This window comes from Colletotrichum karsti, assembly GCF_011947395.1.
Source record: "Colletotrichum karsti strain CkLH20 chromosome Unknown Scaffold5, whole genome shotgun sequence".
Lineage (NCBI taxonomy): Eukaryota > Fungi > Ascomycota > Sordariomycetes > Glomerellales > Glomerellaceae > Colletotrichum > Colletotrichum karsti.
The window spans coordinates 142023-162630 of NW_024065905.1; the positions used below are offsets into that span (position 1 = coordinate 142023).

The 20608-nt window shown below is 50.6% G+C and overlaps 8 protein-coding genes across 8 annotated transcripts; 5 read left to right on the forward strand and 3 right to left on the reverse strand.

Annotated features, from left to right (window-relative positions):
- Positions 1 to 1585: 1585 nt before the first annotated feature.
- CkaCkLH20_02048 (uncharacterized protein) lies at positions 1586 to 2677 on the forward strand (the record flags this gene model as incomplete). Its single annotated transcript, XM_038884767.1, has 1 exon — positions 1586 to 2677. One exon carries the CDS (start codon positions 1586 to 1588, stop codon positions 2675 to 2677), a length of 1092 nt encoding a protein of 363 aa, XP_038749555.1.
- Positions 2678 to 3062: 385 nt separating this feature from the next.
- On the reverse strand, positions 3063 to 4031 carry CkaCkLH20_02049 (putative dienelactone hydrolase protein; the record flags this gene model as incomplete). Its single annotated transcript, XM_038884768.1, has 4 exons — positions 3063 to 3262; positions 3340 to 3680; positions 3741 to 3840; positions 3893 to 4031. 4 exons carry the CDS (start codon positions 4029 to 4031, stop codon positions 3063 to 3065), a joined length of 780 nt encoding a protein of 259 aa, XP_038749556.1.
- Positions 4032 to 5459: 1428 nt separating this feature from the next.
- CkaCkLH20_02050 (uncharacterized protein) lies at positions 5460 to 7079 on the forward strand (the record flags this gene model as incomplete). The annotated part of the gene is made up of 3 exons (XM_038884769.1): positions 5460 to 5610; positions 5675 to 6081; positions 6153 to 7079. The coding sequence occupies 3 exons, from the start codon at positions 5460 to 5462 to the stop codon at positions 7077 to 7079; spliced, it is 1485 nt and encodes a 494-aa protein (XP_038749557.1).
- A 312-nt stretch (positions 7080 to 7391) lies between these two features.
- Positions 7392 to 8427, reverse strand: CkaCkLH20_02051 (uncharacterized protein; the record flags this gene model as incomplete). Its single annotated transcript, XM_038884770.1, has 3 exons — positions 7392 to 7822; positions 7878 to 7950; positions 8008 to 8427. The coding sequence occupies 3 exons, from the start codon at positions 8425 to 8427 to the stop codon at positions 7392 to 7394; spliced, it is 924 nt and encodes a 307-aa protein (XP_038749558.1).
- A 721-nt stretch (positions 8428 to 9148) lies between these two features.
- On the reverse strand, positions 9149 to 11723 carry CkaCkLH20_02052 (uncharacterized protein; the record flags this gene model as incomplete). Its single annotated transcript, XM_038884771.1, has 7 exons — positions 9149 to 9291; positions 9349 to 9413; positions 10701 to 11176; positions 11230 to 11297; positions 11353 to 11389; positions 11442 to 11461; positions 11528 to 11723. 7 exons carry the CDS (start codon positions 11721 to 11723, stop codon positions 9149 to 9151), a joined length of 1005 nt encoding a protein of 334 aa, XP_038749559.1.
- A 2112-nt stretch (positions 11724 to 13835) lies between these two features.
- Positions 13836 to 14634, forward strand: CkaCkLH20_02053 (endoglucanase ii; the record flags this gene model as incomplete). Its single annotated transcript, XM_038884772.1, has 2 exons — positions 13836 to 13901; positions 13960 to 14634. 2 exons carry the CDS (start codon positions 13836 to 13838, stop codon positions 14632 to 14634), a joined length of 741 nt encoding a protein of 246 aa, XP_038749560.1.
- Positions 14635 to 17250: 2616 nt separating this feature from the next.
- On the forward strand, positions 17251 to 17737 carry CkaCkLH20_02054 (22kda glycoprotein; the record flags this gene model as incomplete). The annotated part of the gene is made up of 2 exons (XM_038884773.1): positions 17251 to 17375; positions 17431 to 17737. 2 exons carry the CDS (start codon positions 17251 to 17253, stop codon positions 17735 to 17737), a joined length of 432 nt encoding a protein of 143 aa, XP_038749561.1.
- A 1212-nt stretch (positions 17738 to 18949) lies between these two features.
- CkaCkLH20_02055 (isoflavone reductase family protein) lies at positions 18950 to 20185 on the forward strand (the record flags this gene model as incomplete). The annotated part of the gene is made up of 1 exon (XM_038884774.1): positions 18950 to 20185. One exon carries the CDS (start codon positions 18950 to 18952, stop codon positions 20183 to 20185), a length of 1236 nt encoding a protein of 411 aa, XP_038749562.1.
- Between the last annotated feature and the right edge of the window lie 423 nt (positions 20186 to 20608).

The following is a 20608-nucleotide window of genomic DNA, read 5'->3' on the forward strand; positions in this document are numbered from 1 at the left end:
TGTTTCGCCTTCTCTTAATGAATACCCATGTCGCCAAGGCAAGAACGATAGCAACCAAAGGGATGCCAACGCCGAGGCCAACCTTGAGTGCGAGGGATTCGCCAGAATCTCCACTGCCTGAGCCCGGGCTTGAAGCACTGGACTGGCTTGTACTCGTCGTTGCCGTGACTGTTGCACTTGTCGTGCTCGTCCTGTTGATCGGTGAAGGAACAGGCAGGCCGTTTTGGTCCAGATATTGGAGATTTTGCGTGTTGCCGCAACATGAATTGAACCCTACGCGGCAACAGAATGCATCCTGTTCTGGGCAATGCTCCACCCTAGGAAATACGCCATCTGCCCTACCTGTATTCATCTTTGTCTCCTCTGTGTTTGGTCGGTCAGCCAGACTGGAGCCTCCAACTGAGCACAGGTAGAGATCAACTTACCAAAAAGACAGATTTGTGCGCAGTCATAATCCCAGGATTCCGATAAACAAGTGCCGCGAATGAAGACTCCCGGCCCCTCTCCGTCTAATTTGCAAAGTCGGTTCTGTTGGCACGCAGCCCCAGCTCCACAGCAAGCATTGGTTCCTGGACATTGGACTTGGTTGGGTACTCTCCCCCCAGCGTAACTGTTGCAAATGATGGCGTGAGTCCTGGACGTGAGGGTGGACAGTAAAGCGAGGAAGCTGATGATTTTCCAAGAACAAGCCATAATGATCACGTTGACCAAGTTCTAGGCCAAGCTTTCGACGGATGAGCAATCGAGTCAATGGTCCTGACAACAAACCAAAAGAACCGAACTAGCAAACAACGATTCAAAAGAGGACAGCATCGAGTTTTAACCGACGTCCTACCCCTCTCCCTGTGAACAAAAGGCTATCTTTCTGACTGCGATGCCAAGATGCGTAATCATCATGTCTTGCTTTAGTTCAACCTCGTGGCTTGAGGGCACGTACCTGGAAAGGCAGATGCATGTCACCGCCCGGTGGGACCCACGCGCGTGGTACCCCATGCTCAAAGTCGTAGCTATTTGCGCTTCTGTTCAATGTTGCTTTCGCGAACCCCTGGACTTGCATAAGGTACCTAGTTACACCATGTTGCTAAAAGCAAAGCTGATTCCCCTACCCCTTTCGATGTCTCGGTTCTCTTCATTAGTCTTCTTTCGTTTCTTTTCTTATTCTAGCATGGCCGTGGCTATAGTGAAATCGCCGAAGGCGAAGGCCTCAATACTTTCTGTCTGCCTTCTGTTCATGTTTCTGTACTCTCTATCAAGGCTTGCTCCGTCTTATCATTCGACGCCACCGGCAGCGCCGGCACCTCCGGAACCGCTAGAAGTTGAACCGCCGCCGAACGACCACGATGAACAGGTTTCCCAGCATTCGGATCACATCAGTTTATCAACATGGCAGAAAGAGGCCCAAGTGATTCTTCAAGAAGCAAGATCATTCATTGACGCTCCCATCCAACCCCCCTACAAGCACAAATTCTACGATCTGGGCCAGCGTACACAGGTTGCTCGCGAATGGATCAGGTTTCTCGACAACGCACCACCATCCGGAGACAAGACTGTTCTTCTAGAAACAGTCGAAAGCGCAATACGAACAATGTTCCCTTATCTCGAACACTCGCCAAAGAATCCCAGCAGCAAGACGCCGCTGAGCGACCTTCGCGCTTCCATAGCCCCCGGATCTCGTGGCATCGTCATTCCAGCGGGGAAAAGTACCAAGAGATATGCCACTCATCTCATCGGCTCTCTTCAGGAGATTCTTCAGAGCAATCTGACAATCCAGATTGTTTATGCCGGAGATGACGACTTGCCCGCCGCAGACCGCGAACGGTTGCACGCCCGGTTTCGCAATGTCGAATTTTTGGACATGCTCACGCTCATCGACGACACCACCGTTAAGCTTGTCAACGGAGGCTGGGCTATCAAGGCATTCGCTGCTCTCTACGCGCCGTTTGAAGAAGTTATATTGCTGGATGCGGATTCGGTCTTCGTCCAGAGACCGGAGACATTGTTCATGGATCCCTCCTACGTCACGTCAGGGGTTCTACTCTTTCACGATCGTCTTCTTTGGCAACATTATTTTTCTGAGCGACATGACTGGTGGAAGTCGCAAATTCATGAGCCGAGCGCAACTCTCAACAAATCGCTCGTATGGACGGAGGATTTCGCTGAGGAGGGCGACTCCGGTGTCGTTGTTATCGACAAGTCACGTGTGGATGTGCTGATGGGACTTTTGCACGTCGCTTGGCAGAACACGCATGCTGTGCGAGAGGAGGTCACTTACAAGATGACGTACGGTGATAAAGAAACCTGGTGGTTCGGATTTGAGCTTAGCGGAGCGACGTACTCTTTCGAAAAGCACTATGGCGCGATGGTTGGTTGGCTCCGTGACACGATGGAGGACTCTGTGGTGAGGATCTGCAGCTTCGTCATCGGGCACGTCGACGTGAGGGACGAGCTGATCTGGTATAACGGAGGGCTCCTGAAGAACAAGAAGGTCGACAAACACGAGTTCGGTCTTCCAACACATACGATGGTGGATGGGACTTGGGAGAAGGGCGCGGACCGGACGGAGATGAGCTGCATGGTCGGGAGTAATGCGAAACCACTGACGCAGGACATGCAGTGGATTTTGAAGACATCAATAGACTTGGCGAAGAAGCTAGATGATGAGTTTGGTTTTGTTTAGACAGTAGTAGATCCTCCAATACATACCCCGAGCAAGTTCAACCACGTGGAGAGTATGATAACGAGCAAGGCGCGTTGCCATTTCGTTCGTCTAAACCCCCAGGCCATTCAATACACTCTATGGTTTGTTCTCAAAGCCCGTTGAGACAATAACTCCGAAAGGTCTTCAGTTCAGAAGCCCCGGATACTCACTGTATTGTTTCGATGTACAATGTGTTATACATAGCGAGCGAAGACCGCCCTGCTACCGTACAAAAACTCCGGTTAAAACGTTTTTGTAATGCAGCTTGAGAGTTGAGCAGAAGTGCTGCGAAGAAAGTTTAGTCTTCTTCAAGTCCACGCCACAGCCGTCATTCGACTGGTCTTTCTGTTTCTGTGCTCAGATGCTACCAGGCTTTGAACCAGTCGACTGCCTGAAAGAAAGCCTGTTCCTTGCCGAACTTTTGTTCGGGATTGCTGATGTTGGCCCTGGTGCCAAATCCATGAAACGTGCCGGAGTAAAGGGCAACTTGGTATGGGTGAGCAGTCTGGTTCAACAAGCCCTCAACCTCGAAGCGGCGTGCAGGCTCAAAAAGAGTGTCAATTTCTACACGTGCGGAAGCCGCTGTTAGTGTGTGCTTCCCTTTGCAGAGAGAGGGACAATAAAATGAGCGTTCAACTCACCGGCTGCGGCAATGCTGGCGGGACCACTGATGGCGAGGACTTCGTCATCTTGGAGGAAACTCGGGTGAGCTGCGAAACCGATATTGGCACCTCGACCCTCTTCGAGGAAACGAAACGCGTATCGGCCACCAAAGCAGTAACCAGTCACGGCAATTCGCTCGAACGAGAGCACATCACGCATGTAGCGGATGGCTGTCTCGATGTCGCGGTCAGTCACGTTGGTCGTATGCTTGGCGAGGAACTCTTCGGCATCGAAGGTTATGTCGTGAGGCGCGGGTTCTCCTTGAAAGATGTCGGGCATAACGGTTGTGAATCCAGCCCTGGCGAAGCTGTCTGCCAGTCTGTGATTGTGTCAACTTTGAAGCTCTAATTCGTGTTCGATACATAGACATCAGACTCACAGCTTATTCTGTAAAAGTGGAAGTCCAAACGCGTCTGTCAAGTACAGGACGGCCTTCTTGGGGTCATCGGCCTGAGCTGCTGGGCTGATATACAGAGTGACTGATCGAAAGTTAGCTTCTAAAGCCATCTCACATTATGAAAGTATACCTACCTCCCTCGTGAACTAGCTCACTTCCCACAGGTTCACCTTCATGTTGAATGATGTCACCGGGAGTTGACTTCGGAATGTATGCTGCGGAGGCAAAGCTGCCAACGACAAGTTGAACAACAAGGTAGTGGAGAGGAACCATTTTTCAAACGATCAGATTGTTTCGTTTCGTGGTGATCAAGCGGTATGGTTGATGGAGGATCAAACGCAAGTTCAGACGGAAGATGGGATGAAAGCTGAGACGGAACTTGGAGAAACATGGAACGAGTCAAAGAGAGTTCTCGAACGTTTTCGAGCGGGGGAATGCAACATATCTGCCATATCACATCTTGGGTTCTTCACTATTCCTCCCTAGTTAAACTATCCATCCGCCAGCCGTGGCTCAATGCTGTTCTGAAGGCTTGAGCAGCAAGATGCTGTGATTGGAAAGTGATGATACGCAGCTGCCAAGGCTGTAGCCGACATGCTCCTGACTGCCGGGTGGATCTAGATTTCGGTCACGGTCTCGGTTTCGGTTCCAGCAACGAATCACAACCCCGCGCCTTGCTATAATCACTTTTAACTTAATTAAGCTTAAAAAGTGCCTGGCTTGATGAACAGATTCCATAGGTCCGATGAACTTGAGGGGACTAAATGGTCATAGTATTGGCCACCCCCGACTCTCTGCTAACGTACGTCCGTGTCTTGGCTCTATGGAGAGATTACGCTTCATGCATTCAGGCAGCGTTGCGTTCGGTCTCGGTGTATTTCCTTGGTCCAACCCGTCTTCTTGGCCGCGGCCCGCGCGGCGTTTTGCTACCCCGTGCCCTCTCGGGTGTGGTCAGTATCGCCGGCCGGCGCCGAGTCCACTTCCGGCCCCATCCAGAGCCCCCGGGTTTTCTGAACACGACCCCTTTCTCAACATGGGGTATTAGTTCCCCAGCCACGAGTCCTCGCCGTCATCCTTGCACTAATACTTGATGTCCGGACTGGTCGGCATACTCGCTATCGCTTTTCTTCCTCGGAGCTGCCCCGCAGTACCTTAGGAGCTGCAGCGTGCTTCCCGCCTTCGCTAAACACCTCTGCCCAGTCATATCTCTTTCGGACTCATCCCCTGGCTCGCTTTAGTGATTCACTGTAACTTTCCGTCTTTGCCTTTATGGATATCGAACTCCGGTCTTCCAGTTGTTTTCTCAAGTGGCGAGGCCACGCCATTAGGTTACCACGGATGCGCTAGTGGTGAACAGCCATGCTGCTTAAGTGCCTTGGCACTATATCTTGTGGTCTGCCCAGACTTTTTGAAATAGATGAGCTCGGAAGATTAACTCGTGCTAAAGTGATGTCAACCAGGTTTAGGGACCGAGCACGTGGTTCACGGCGAGCTTACACCCGCAAACGATGCTTTCGCGAGAATGCAACACAGCGTAACGTCCCTTTCGCGGCTTTCATGTCATGGCGCTGGCGGCTATATAAGATAGTTATGACAACGCCCATCGAAAGACAGAGGTTTAGAAGCATCCATCGCACATCGTCTCTACCATCCATCTTCTGAAGATTGTCACTCATTCCTATTGCGCTCGTTCAGATCAAAATGTTCCATCAGAGCTCGGTCCTCGGGCTCACCGCATTCGTTGCGGGTGTGCTATCTGCTGCCGTTGACGATGGATGCAATGCGTTAGCTTCTCAGCACCCTGAGAAGACATTCTTTCCCGACTCGGCCCGATACAAGCATGAGAATGAATGTAGGCGTCTTCCACACATTTCTTGCACTTTTGAGGGTGTTCCGATGATGCTAACTGTACGTAGTGTCCTGGACCTCGATCACTCATCTTGGGCCGTCTTGTGTCTTCGCACCGCAGTCTCCGGCGGACGTACAGTTCGCCGTTGCTACGTTCAAGGAGCACCAGGTCCAATTTGGTATTCGCAGCGGAGGTGCCATGCCTATCGACAACGCTGCCAATATCGGTCCGGAGGGTATTCTGATGGCTATGACGAACCTGAGCACCATGGCTATCTCTGATGACCGCCAGACTGTCACCATTGGATCGGGAATTACTTGGCCCCCTCTGTACGCCTATCTGGATCAGTTCAACGTCTCCGCCAACGGCATTCGCTCCGGTAATGGTGGAGTCATTGGCGCAATCCTCGGAGGTGGCCCGTTTGGTTTCATGTCCTACGAATTCGGAATGGCGAACGTCGCTAGGTCTCTGGATGTGAGTATTCCTACGCCTTCGAGAGGACCTCTGCCCGGTTGACTGTAACGCCCGATCTAATCTTGCTTCAGTGCGTTCTTGCGGATGGAACTCTGGTTACGGCCAGCGCCGACGAAAATGCCGACCTCTTCTGGGCTCTTATCGGAGGCGGCAACAACTACTGCGTTGTCACCGGGGCTGTTCTCAACACCCTCCCTGTCTCGTCGGCCCTGATCGGAACGGTCTCATGGGGACCCGGTGTCTCGGAGCAATACATCAAGAGTGTTGAGCAGTTTGCGCTCCACGGCGCGGAACACCCCAAGGCTTCCTTCGAGGGTCAGACTCGTTGGGTGCCATCCCGCAGCAGCGAGATCTCATTCGACGGATATCTGTGGTACAGCGGCGAGGGCGACGTTCCTTTGGGATTGGAGAACTTCACCGCACCCGTCCTACCGATCAAGACCGGCAACATGACGCGCACGACCATCGGCGAGTGGTCGAACCGATTCAACTACGCTCCTCCTCTCGGCACACGCGCGACCTTCCACTGGCTCACCAGCAAGGCCGATGCCAGAGCCGCGAGAATCGCTTTTGACACGTACTACGAGTCAATCGCATCTCTGGCTGACGTCGAGGGTTTCTCAACCGCCTTCAGCATGCTTCCGATCACCCCCATCGTTGTTTCGGCGCCTGAGAACGCTATGGCCTTGGGCGCGGACGACGGCCCTGCGATCTGGTATGTTGAGAGCCCTCTGTGGACAAACCCCGCAGACGACGAGCGCGTGTTTGGTGTCCACGCCGAAGCCAACGTCAAGATTCGCGAGAGACTTACCGAGGCTGGGCTTGGACCTCTCCCGTTCATGTACCTCAGCGACATTCAGAAGACCCAGATCCCTGAGACTTTCCCGGCTTACGGAGCTGAGAACCTGAAGAAGCTCAAGGAAATCAGGGACAAGTACGATCCTGAGCGCGTGTTCACTGAATTGGTACCTGGAGGTGCGAAGGTCGCCTTGTCTTGAGCGAACAATCATACTTACGGGCAACGGGTATGCGAGAGCGCAAAAAAAGCTCGGCAACGTCCACCTTGTAACGAGATTCTTGATACTTCTCCTCTTATTCTCGAGCACTGCCAATAAACACCTCAGTCCAAGAACAAAGGTTGCGCGTTGTGAGACTTTCAAACGAGGCTTTTCAAACTTTCTATCTATTTGCCCATCAATCGTGAAACAGAAACATAGATAATGTCATGGAACAGCTTAGACAGGTTCATCAGCCCAACATTGAACTCAAGCCTGAAACCGAATCATATTACCATTCAAGCTACCTTTCTGCTAATCCATCTTCAGACCTGTCAAACCGAGGGACACCATTTGATCTAAGGCTGCACTCAGGTTTCTGTTCACTTCGTCACTTTGATGTCCTTGGTCGAGGATTTCCTTGAACCTCGATCCCCAGCGATTCCACTTCTCGAGCCCCCACTTAGGCTCATTCGTTTTCCTCATATCCTCATAGATGACCTTCCCAGCGTGAATAATCCACTCAGATGCCACCAAAAGTCGGCACTCTCCCAGCTTTCCGCCAGGAAGATCTTTCTCCAGAGCCATGGACACGTCGATGCTGGGGTACTTCAAATGGGACGGCCATGGCTCGTAGATCTCGGCCCCGTGATAGCGGGCTTGGAAGGAAGAAAAGTTGACCCATTCATCGCAAGTTAAGATGAAGTCTTCTTTCAACTTTGGATCCTCGGGCTCAGGGCCATCGGCTTCGTAAAATTAGCTGTTAAAGTCATTTCAAAGGGAGCGAATTCTTCAGCATACCGAACTTAGCATTCCAGTTGTCCTCACACATCATACCGAAAACAGGATCGTCGTGGTATGCATGGTGTTCTCTCTATAAAAATGGGTTAGCTGAGACAGTCCGATAAATAGGAACAACAGCGTAATGTACCCCCTCGCTCTTGTATGAGACTTTAGGCAGATTCTTGAGCTCGATCAAAAGCCTGACCAACAAGTCCTGGCGAGAGTCGTGGTAAGGCAACAACCAAGACTGAGTAAGAATCAAGTCATATAGCCTTGCCAGATACTGCGGTATTCCCTTGTCTTCCAACCTGTAAGGCCTGTTGAGAGGATCCTGGCTGGAAGGGAGAAACTTCGCCCAGTAATCGGCGCCAATCTGAAGAGCAGCCTCTAACGCTGCTACGAACCCCTTTTCAGGGAATGATAAAAACATCTTCAGAATGATTGCAGATGCCTCGGTGTTTTGTTGATCTCCCCAGCTCTCATCGACTTCGATTTGCTCTTCGAGCTCAGCTCTCCAAGGCTCATGAGAGGTATCGGCTTGGATTTCTGCAACGCTGCTGATAGCCATGTTGTGAATGCGGGAAAAGGTTGAATGGGATCGATAAATGAATCTGGAAGGATGAAAATCGGCTTAAGAAGTACGCGATAAAAAGTTCGTTTGAAACGAGGAGCACAGGTTGATGATAAGAGTGACAGAACTTACCGTTCTCCAAAGATTGTGGCTGTGAAAGAGGAGTAAGCGCTTCGCCGTTGGTCGGGTCTCTTCGCCGGGCCGTGAAGAGTTAAGCGCCGACCGGGGCCGCTGACAACACAGCCCACTCGGCCTGTTACCGGCTGGCCAGGGTCGGAATAGGCCAAGGCGAGCCACCGACCATGAGCAGCCGGACCAACAACAGAGCAACTGTAACAAGGTTTCTGGGCCCGGCGTCAATATTCTCGTATTTTTTGCCTGGTCTGATTAAGGTTTTGCTGGGGTTCGGCCGTGCCAACATCATCGCCAGACGTTCAGATTGATGTTGACAGGCCAAGTACCAAAGTCTCCAACGCTGACCTGCAATGCCATGACTGTTTCAAGACGCCAGAAATGATACATAATTATAGATGGGCGGCTAGTAGTCTTCATGGCGGGAACAGTCCTATAAAGATGGGTGTTGCGAGGCTCTCTTGCATCTTTTCGAGATCGTCCCGCTCTCAAGAGAGATTCATACTTCCTGGTGAAGTAGCTCTGCATTTCTTGTTGGGTCCCTCCCGTATCAGTTGAGACTGTATCTCGTACACTACTTCACTTTCTAAAACCCATCACGCATCTCGCCATCCCAGTCACAATGGGTAACAAGAACTCCGCCCCTCAGAGGCGCAACACCGACAACAAGGAGAATCAGCTGGTACGTCTGGTCACGGCACTTGGGCACGTCGTCGAGTTTGCCATACTCTGCGTTTTTTATGTGATCGTATCACTCATAACAACGCTCATTTAGCAATATCGTACCGCGAATGGGGCTGTTCCAGCTGTCAACGTCCCTCATGATCTTGAGGATGTTCCAAAGCCCGGCACTAGGACACGATCCAAATACCCTCATGTATACCGAAACCAGGAAGGCGACAAAAAGGTTCAAACTCAAACTTTCGAAAGCTACACGACAGGCCCCAAGAACTCTCAAGGGCCCGCTGGTGGCCTTCACGAATACCCAATTCCAACACCGAATGCACAATTTCGATTCGACTATGATCGACCGTGTGCATCTGCTAGCCGAGTCAATCGGCAGATTCATCCTAGGGAGCGGGCTAACGTCATGGGACCGGCTAACGGCAAACCTCTGAATGATCCCCAACAAACCAGAGCGGCTGTTCGCGTCGCGAATGTGGATGGCAAGAACGAGAATGTCGTCGTTGGGGTAATGGAGCATCCGCCGGGGGACAAAAGAAAGTTTCAGAGAGCACCCTTCGAGCCCTTGAATCGAGAGGGACGACAAGCAAAGGACCGACAAACCGATGAAAAGGGTCGATCACGAACTTATCCGCCCCGAGGCTTAGACGCAGGATTTGTTGAGGTCGTTGAGCAACGGCATCAACGGGTCAATCAACCAACTTATCCCAAAATGAGGGTTCGATAAGTGTGGTTTGAGTCACCAAACAGTTCTGGAAATAATCATATAAGTAAATGCCTACAATCTCGGATTTACAAAATCATACAGGAATGTTCGTCTCGGTTGGCTGAAACTGTTATTCGTAAATGTGCATTGGGTGGGTATAGTGCGATAAGTTTAAATAGACTACAACACTTGCATCATACTATATCCATCGTATGATGCTTTTCCGTTGTTTCAGAAGCGTGACTTTCTGCATGCAACTTTCGATTCCACGCCGCCTCCCAGTCTTGATGAACCTCTCCTATTGCATCCACTTGCTGGGGAAGCGCAACAAGTTCACCCTCGACAATTACATCCTCGGCTTGCCGTAGCCAACCTTCCCGACGCCCATCTACTGACGTCGCTTTCGCATCGTAACCCCAGTTATTGTTGGCCGTTGTTAGATCGAGAGTCGGAGATCCTATAGAAACGCCGTGAGCCGAAGTCGAACGTGTGTCATTGGATGACGACCTGGTTCAAGATTCCTTCGTCCATCGGTACCAGATTGCGGTCGCATGCTCTCCTTGATTCCTGGCCTCACTTCGGCGTGTTCTTGGCCTATTCGGTGATATTTCCTTAGCATCGTTTGTTCTCTGAACCAAGAGATGAATTGCCGGTAGACATGCACAAACGAGCCCAATTGCCAATTCCAAGGCCCTATCCGTATGGTCAATAAACAGCCAATATCTAAGGAGAGGAACACGAGACTTACGTCGTGATATCCAATAGTACAAACCCCTCGGTAGTGTCAGTCGGATTGAGAAACAAAATAGCCTTGTAAAGCCTATAAATCGATACCCCAGTGGCTACTCCGCCGGCACCCAAAAGGGCTACCACTTTGATCTTGGTCCAGATGGGCATGTGGAGCGAGAACGTCAGAACCAAGGGCAAGATGAGAATGACCAAGTCTGTGAGCACGCCCAAGCACATGTCGGATATGAACACTTTCCGCTGGTTGAGGCAATTCGCAGGTTTGACGTCCTGATCCCAAGCTGCCGCGATTGGTATGCACACCACCGCTTTTAGTAGCATGATCGGCACGTAGCAAATCAGCAATACCGTTATGAAGATGAAAACACCCCTGGAAACCTTTTCGTATACGGCGAAAACCCGTGCCTCCAGGAGTAGAAGTGTGACTTTGGTGAAATAGGCTGCTGGGCAGTAAAGGATAGAACCGACGTAGAGCCACTAAGAAGGGTCAGCATCCCATGCACCCTAATATTCACGAATCTCCGGCTTACTCGGAGTATCTCCTTATACGCTTCCTTTGTGACCTCCCATTCGTGATAGCCTTCGCCATAATGGGCCACTATGAAGTAAATCAGCAGCGTGATCCTCTTGTTTTCGAGAAGTGTTACACTCACTGACGAGAACGGTGCTGATGTAGAGCATCCAAAGCCCCTACAGGTCGTTAGACGGGTCAGATGATACATATAAGCGACCATGGATTTACATATGCTGCAATGCAGGTCCCTTGATCATGCACGTGGTCAGTAACATTTCGTACGTCGTCACGCACCCGTGTAATCTGCTACTTACAGTCTTCGGTGTACCATTGAGAGGTAATGGTCTTCTTGGCGTAGTTTCTCAGGCCAAACATCACGGTCGTGAAGCCGGCCATGATCGCCAGTCCCACCGTCAGGCTCGTCCGACCCAGATCCTCTGGGTGGTCGAAATTTGGTGTTCGCCCAGGTGGCGGTGGAAAGGCACCCACCGGGCCAGCTTCCTGAGCCATCGTGTCGCCCTTCCCAAGCCCAACGTGATTGTCGAGGAAAAGCTATGACAGTCATTGAGTAGAAACAATGAGTTGTAGACGAACTGCGGGGGGAGGATGGGCAGCAAAAAAGACGTGGGGCAACATTAGGTTTTAGTAGAATCATCCAGGCTTACCTCTGCACACGCTGATGCATGGGGCATGCCGAAACTCTGATATGGACAGGATGCGGAGGAAATGCTTGTTTTCTCTCTTCACGACTCATGGCTCCCAGCAGACGAATTATGCACATCCTTACAATTGGCATACGTATTCCCAGCGAATTGGCGGCTTCTTCCATCCTTGTGATGTTTCGCCCGGGGTGAGGCTGCTTTTGCTTGTGAGAGGAGAAACTCCGGAGCAAATATGCATCGACCGACAGGCTCGCTTTGTCTCGCATCGAGAGTCATGTTCTACAAGTCATTGTTCATTTCTGAGTAGAGAAAAAGGCTGTACCCCCCGAAGGCCTCGGGAAACCGGGAACACGCGTTTGAGTGACGAACGCATCAATTCCGAGAGCTACCCTTGTTGTAGCCTTCAACCTTGGCACATGGGGCTCTTAGGCGAACAGGAAACAGACACAAGCCGGAAATGGTTGAAAGAGATTGCGGAAACGTAACTGTGCAAGACAGACAACAGCATATTCTTATTGCTACATGTACTAAGAGTTTGCAACACGTCCGTCTTCAAACATGTGGCTGTGAACGATAACAGCATTGATACAGTCCCTGACGCTGGTTCCGAGGGATTTCGCCATTCAGTTGAGGCAAAAGGGTTTAACAAGACACGCCTTAGTAGTCCGAACGACAAGCATAATCATGCGAGAGCACAGTTTATCCCATATGGGGTTTCTAGTGTAATCCTCCACGGAGCCTCATATTAAAGGGTAATATACATGTAGGTCTATGTCGCATTGCCGCGACCCGATACCCCGAAAGGTGTTTGGGCCCGTACAATCTTTGATGGAATGAAAAGAGGCTCTCGCCCTCGGACCGTCAACCGTAGTTGAAACTTAGTTTCAGACAGAGAAAGAAGATATCTTCTGATGTCTCCACGGGTACTACAATTTCTCGCGCCTTTAAAAAGCTTGTGCTCGGCTTTGGCCCTGAGTACCGCCACGGGTTTCCGATTATTTTTGTGATGAAGATCCAGTTCCTAATTGCGCAACAATATGTACAAAAGAATTTCTAATCGCGGAGGAAGCGCTCGTCTGATGTGTTCATATCATCTCGGTCCTCTGACAAGTCGATGCAGGGCGCCATCTTGTTGCCGCCTAGATAGCTGATGCGAATTCCTTGCCTAGAAGCAAGGCATGGAAACTATGGGAGCTTAAGTGCTGGCAGAAGGGTCACATCAGAATCTCACCCGGGTCCTATCATGATAGAAAGTCTTTCATCGAAGAACAGACGGAGAGGTCACGGAGGGTAGACATTACCACCCGATCTGGAAGGCAATATATCCATAGAGATGGATCGGCGACCCAAGACCAAGCTAGAAATCTGGTAAGTAACTGTGAGAAGTGCCGATTGGTAGACTAATTACTGTGCCGTGGTTGGGCTCATATCTACCCACCTTCTATAGGCAAACGGCTGAGCGTCGGGAAATGGATTCATTGTGGCATTTCGCCTAAATTGGATCTCGACCAACCAGCCTGCCATTTCAATACAATCGGTAGCAAGCTTCCGCATGACCCGATAGGGCTCAGTTCAACTCCGTTCAATATAATTGAAAGTCCGGTGGTTTCGACAAAAGATTGCTTTCGGCCCTTTCGGTTCAGCGTAGCTACATGTACGTTTTCTGGACATTGCTGGCAGTGATCCTCCGCAATTACGGCTTGATAGTGATCCTTGTCATTCAATGAAAATGTTTCCTTGATAATCGTTCTAGCCCCGCATTTGCCGGCGTAATGGACCTGTCTTCCGGAGGAGTGGCGATGTCGAGCCGGCTAGTGTTTATGATCTGGCTAGGACTTGGCCTGGTCTTATATATATCTCGCATCGCGGACTTTAAGAAGCTCTGATCTGAAGCAGTGTAGATATCAGGTTTATTTTTGAGGCGTACTGCCGATTATCTTGCGGAAGCACATAGCCCATCATGAAGCTATCAATTGTCTCGGCGGTTGCCTTTACGGCCTTGGCTCATGGCCACTGCATTTTCCAAGTACACCACTGCTGGCTCCAGTATCTCTTGGTAATTCTACTAACCATTTGACCAATAGAAAATATCAGTCAATGGAAAGGAATACGGATCTCTGGCTGGACTTCGGGCCCCAAACCAGAACAATCCAACCGAGGACGTCAACTCCCAGGACATGATCTGTGGCAAGGTGGCCACCTCGTCGCAGGAAGTCGTCACGGTCGCCCCCGGAGACAAGATCGGTGCCTGGTGGCAGCATGTCATCGGCGGCGCGCAATTCCCCGGCGACCCGGACAACCCGATTGCGGCATCCCACAAGGGCCCCATCACGGCCTGGCTCGCCAAGGTTCCGAACGCCGCCTCCACCGGCGTGACGGGCCTCGACTGGTTCAAGGTGGCGGAGGACAACCTCGACGCCGCCTCCGGAAAGTGGGCGGTCGATAGGATGATCAGCAACAGTGGCTGGAGCTACTTCAACCTGCCTCAGTGTATTGCTCCAGGCGACTACTTTCTGCGCGTCGAGCTGCTCGCTCTTCACTCGGCCCATGCTCAGAAAGGAGCGCAGTTCTACATCTCGTGCGCCAATATCAAGGTCACGGGATCTGGATCGTTCTCGCCGAGCTCGACGGTCAAGTTTCCAGGGGCGTACCAACAAAGCGACCCTTCTATTTTCATCAACATCTACGGAACTGGCGGTGTACCCAACAATGGGGGGAAGGCTTACACCGCACCGGGACCGAGGCCGATTACTTGCTGAGGGTCGAGTTAATGTCGATTTCCTACGAAGCTCGTCGTGGACAGATCATCTGATTCGGCGTGTCAATCTCATGGCGAATTTCCACATTGGCATCTCTCGGCAGATAGAAATCAAAGTCTATTCCCCTCAGATTTCAGACTGAGAATATGAATCATGGCCAGTGAGATAAAACAATTGATAGAATCCCGACGGGTTTGGTCGAGTTCCGGGACTAAGCGTACCCTTCACAGCAGAGCCATAGCTTCAACTCATTAGAAGCTCTGGTAGGTTCAGAACAGGTCTTATTTCTGCAGGACTCGGAAATTTGAAGACGGTTGGCAAATTGCAAACAGTAAGAGAGACTTCTCCCGTGATTTGCAACGCTCTGTGGTCTTTTTCAATACAGTATCCATCTTGTGTCGTAGTTGACAATGGTCCGTAATCATTTTTATTCAAGATAAAGAATGTAGTACAGTGAGAGCATGCTGAGGCTTCCATGACTAATAGATGGAAGAAGTCAACTGCTGCACCAAACGGTCAAATGTGAAATTGATTAGCAATCTGGGAAAGTTAGAATCTAGATGCTCAAGCACCATCTGCCTAAGGAAAAATCGGGCGAGGAGAATACATGACCTCAAGAACACCAACTGATGATTATCGGTATCCAAGTCCTCGAGTCATGTTGAATTGGCGGTGATAAGTAGCGGTCGATGCAATGGGTCCGTCCAACGTTGGGATGAACGTCGATCTGTCTATCGCCATTGGAATACGAGGAACGGAGCGTCATCAGTGTTGCCGTCCAAATCAATTTCTAAGAATAGCTGACTGGACAAAGGGATAGGCGAGGACTAGCCATAGAGACTAGTCTAGCATACTTTTGTGGTATGCCGATACTGGTTACTGAACGGCTTGCATTGAGAAGACATGAGAGTTGACGAGAACGGATGTCTGCCTTCCGCCTCTCGAGGGTCCCTAACAGTGTACCAGCATTGCAGATTGACATGGTGGATGGGAACGGTACGATCCGGCACGCCATCATTATGCGGAATTCGGATTTTGAAACGAAAGAAAGACATCAACGCCATCAAAATTGCCCAATTCAGTCACATTGGGAAATATTTCGTGGTGCATACCATAACTTGCACGACCAATTACAGTGATCATGGCATGATTTTCCTCCCAGCCACTTCCAAATATAGCCTGAAAGCCTGTGTTATTTATCTGACACACGGGGGATTCCCGTCTCGGCCGTGGATTCCCCCGATACCCCACCAAAAGAGCTCCCGGCCCCATTTCCTCGGCCCTACGGGCGGCCCGGGCGCCGCGATTTTCTGGGGAGAGGCCGCCTGACAGCTGGATGAGGTTTCTGAATGGCCTCATTTTTCCGAGAAAGAAAACATGCTAAGGCTAGGCTAGCTATCGGACTTTTCGACGTTTTTTTTGGCATCATGAAGATGATACTTGTCAACTCACTCTTTGTAAAAGTCGCGACCACTCTGGTATCTTCGCATCAAAATTGTATGCAAAAGGGGTACATGAATCCCTGTTGCAACCCAGGTGCGCATCTCCCACTTTGTCCTACAGGGCTGCAAGGCTGATATCCCACTGGCATAGCGGTGTGCGTATTTTGGAAGCGAGGTCGCTCAGGTTTGAGAAACGCATCCCTGGCACTATGCCCTGTGACTCGAGATCACGACCGACCTCGGATTCCAGTTGTGTTATTGTAAATAGACGATGGTGGGTTTTGGAGTGGACATGACGGAGTCCCTGAGCAAATTCCTGCCGTCGCAACCGAAATGGGTGTCCATCGAGCACATTCAGCCATTTCGCGAATGGAAACATCAAGGTTCACGTTTGAGCCTCAAACCAGGGGTCAAAGGAGACATTCCGACAGGTATGTGAGCGGTCTTGAGGGATCCCGCCGGCTAGGAACCGCAGCCGAGTAAACATTCATGTCCAGAGCCTCACCCAATATCGTCGCATGGCAAAATGCTCACGATAGCAAGCGGGAAGGCTTCGAAGTCGCGGATAAAGTGTCATCTGATGCTTCTTTCCGAGAAGCGGGGAAAAACAACACAGACGTCTGTATTTATGGAAGCAGGTGACAATCGCCCCCCTTGCTTCTGGGGTTGACTCCAAGCTTTCTGGGGCCCGGTGCGGTGTTGGGATGAACACAAGCCGGGTCGCTTCGGCGCGCCTTCGATGGTGCTTCCTTGCGTCCCTTGGTCCAGCGAAAAGGCTGAGGCTTGAGTCTCTGTGGATTTTGTTCCCTGTTTTAGTTACCTTAACATAACGTTAAAGGGGACTTGGAGTGATATGACGTCGTTATTCTCCTATAGCGGGGAGCCGGCTCCCCCGAATACGAGTCAAGCATTGCTGAGCTCCACAGATCAACAGCACTGATCGTCATTTGCGAGCGGGAAAGACTCCAATTCCTCGTATTTGGCAACCGAAGTCTGGAGAGATCGTGGCAACAATTCTAGTATATAACACCTCCGATTCTTCTGATGGAAGTTGTTCTTGTCTCCTCATCCTCACCACAGACAATCATTCAACTCTCCTACAACTACCAATAACTCTAATCAACTCAACCAACTCTCTTTTACCAACCAACCAACCAACCAAACAACCATCAAAATGCAGTTCCTCACCATCCTCGCCTCTGCCGCCGTCGCCTCCGCTGCCGCCATCCAGCAGCGCGACGTTACCTTCAAGGTCTCTGAGTTCTCCGCTGGCTGCATCCCCCACAGCTCCCAGTGCTCGTAAGTGTTACCACGATCCAGAGTCTCTAGTCAACTCAACTAACTCCCATCTCAGTTACTCTTTCACCGTCATCCAGCCTGGCACCATGGAGACCACCGGCGTCAAGTGCTCCGGCCTCTTCCAGGCCAGCGGCACCAGCAACCTCCCCGACGTCAAGGAGGCTCCCTGCACCGACTCCTCCCGCACCTTCGACGTCGTCCGCTCCGACGCCGGCCTGACCCTCACCGTCTCCCAGCCGGTCACCCCCAGCTCCAACCAGACTGGCTCCCACCTGATCCCCAACGACCAGCTCGTCACCGCCACCCAGCCCAACGCCCAGGTCCAGTCCTACAACGGCCCTGCTGCCTTCGATCTCGAGTAAGCGGTTTCTTAATCGGCTGCCATCGACGCTTGACTTCGGTCACCTCAGACTTTTCATTCGACGATGAACGCTCCCTCACCTTGCCACTGTCATACCAAGCAAGCACAAGATATACATGCAAGGGTGGAAGACTGGCGCTTGCTCAGTCTAGGGCTGTACAATTTTGATAGACTTGTAACATTATAAAAACACATTTGGTACCAAATTTGTCTACTTTCTGGTGAATTATTAGTGAAAACAAGTGTTAAACCTTTGACAACGAAGTAAACGACTTCTCCACAAAGGTTGTTACCTTGGTCCCACTTTGCTTAGATAGCTCAGACTAAATGAGGAGTACTTCGTCATGTTTTGATGCAGACACTTCAGTGAACATAACCGCCTGAACTTGAAGCTTCTTCGTAATGACATAACATAGTTGTAATCTAGTTGTTCTAAGATGGCTTTATAAGATGAATCTGATCAGGGTTGGTTTTGAGCTGTGGTGAGACTGTTAAGTCTGGCTAGTTTGATATCACGCGTCCGGCAGGAGGCATTCCGCCATGTTCAATCCACCTACTGTAGCTAATGAAAGCGGAAACGAAGTTGTCAGTGACTTCCTCGGTCGAGGGATACGTTCTAGTGTTCCAACTCATCAGTCTTTATCGCACTTGCGATGAAGTCACGTTTAGGAGTGTTGGTTACACAGGACCACACTTTTCTGGTTACACAGGACTCGGTCTCCTTCTCCTGTGCCGCAAGATTTGTTTGCTTGTACAAGAGCACAATGATATTCTATTTCGCTTCTCGACCTCAACCGGTCATGCTTTGGGCACATAAAGGCGCTGTGAGTAAAATAAAGACGCTTTGGTTAGGAGCAAAGTTTGCAACCAAAGTGATGAGAATTTAATGACATTGGAAAGATTATCATCAAAGACAGCAACCATAGGGAACACGAGGGATGTTTGAGAACGAGAAACCACAGACAACTTTCTATACAAAGAAAGAGATCATATTTAATCATGGTGAATTCGTGATGAGTTCCAAATACATCCTAGTTCAACGGTCACCAATTTATCTCACAATCTTCTACTTACAGTCTCAAATTCACCATCTCCATCCTACCAGATTCAAAACTTCTGTTTACTTATAAAATCGCATTCTATCCAGCCACATTGCCATCTTTAGTCTCCAAAACACCTCAACATCCCCAAGTTCACTTCATTCATCTTCATCATGAGAGTCTCAATCACGAACCCGCGCGAGGTCTCTCTTGGCTCGGTACAGATATCCTCGCTGCATGAGGTTCTTGAGCTAAAGGCTGGGTCTGGTCCCAGCACATCAAGCAAGGAGCAATCGACCGCCGAATCTTACGCAGTCTCCGACGGTGACATAGCCGCCATCCAGTCCAAGATGGCAATCATTGTACTATGCAAGAACGAACCGCCAAACACCATCGAATCTGTCTTCTCCGGCATCCCTCACAACTCCCTGATCATCCTCGTCTCGAATAGCAGTCGATCTGAAATTGACAGATACGCAGCAGAGGCCGAGAAGCTCGAAAGCTTTTGCAGACTCACAAAACGCAGCGGCATCACAATTCACCAGAAGGACCCGGGAGCGGCCAAGGCCTTCATCGCCGCAGGATCCTCGGATATCGTGGGCGATGACGGTCTCATACGCAATGGAAAAGGCGAAGGCATGATTCTGGGCATGGCTCTTGCGGCGTGGAAAGGTCTCGACTACATTGGCTTCATTGATGCTGACAACCACTCGCCCAGTTCCGTCCTCGAGTACTGCGAGTGCTACGCCGCGGCACTTTACTACGAGCGATACACTCGCGGCGGACAGGACATCATGGTTCGTATATCCTGGGGTTCTAAGCTGAAGTGTCGTGACGGAAGTCTCCAATACGATCCGGAAGGACGCAGCTCCCAAGTGGTGAACGGGTGGCTCAACAAGCTACTTGAGCACTTTGCGGGCCGCCCCGTCAACAACTTCATCCGGACTGGCAATGCCGGCGAGCATGCGATGTCCATGGGTCTCGCGAAGCACATGAAGATGGCGGGCGGCTTTGCTATTGAGCCCTACGAGATCATCTATCTACTTGAAGAGCTGAGCAACTTGCCGATTCAGGATCCAAAGTACGTCGGAGCTCCCGTTTCTTACTCCCCGGCGGTCATCCATCAGATCAAGACTCGGAGCCCGCACCTACACGACAACAAGGGCGACGAACATGTAAAAGGCATGTGGGCTCAGGCGCTGGGTAGCTTGTATCATTCAAAGATCACGCCGCCGGAGATGAAGAAAGCTCTTCATGAGTTTATGGTCAAGGAAGGAGATCTTTCACCCGATGAGATGCCGCCTAAGGCAAGGGTGTACCCGGCTCTTGAAGAGTTGAAGATGGACCTGTTTTACAGTGTCTTGGGGGAGCAAGATGCGACTCTGTCTGATGTGCGATTCTGGCAGTAATTGGGAGTTTGCCTCGTTCTCTTTTGGTTCTTTTGTCTGTCGTTTAGCGCAAATTCTCTGCTTATTCAGATACCCTAGATTATTCTTTCATGATTTGATTCAGATGATCGCCTATTTCCTCATATAATGTTACTCTGTGTTTAAGATGATCTGTTTTCGTTTTCTCTCGTCATCTTCCAGTAAATATCATCTGACTGTCCAGCTTGCTAATGTCTGAAATAGCTACTCCTAGTGATACCCATGGACATCGTGAGCCATGCGGCGCGGTTCATCTAGCTGTGCCTCTGGGCTTGTTGCATGTAGCCAATACAATCTCTTCAACCTTCATAAGCCAGCTGGGATTTTGAACATCACATATTTCCATCTGCGCGATTTATCAAGTTTCCGTATGGCTTAACAGTCCACTACCTCATTTGAGAGCCG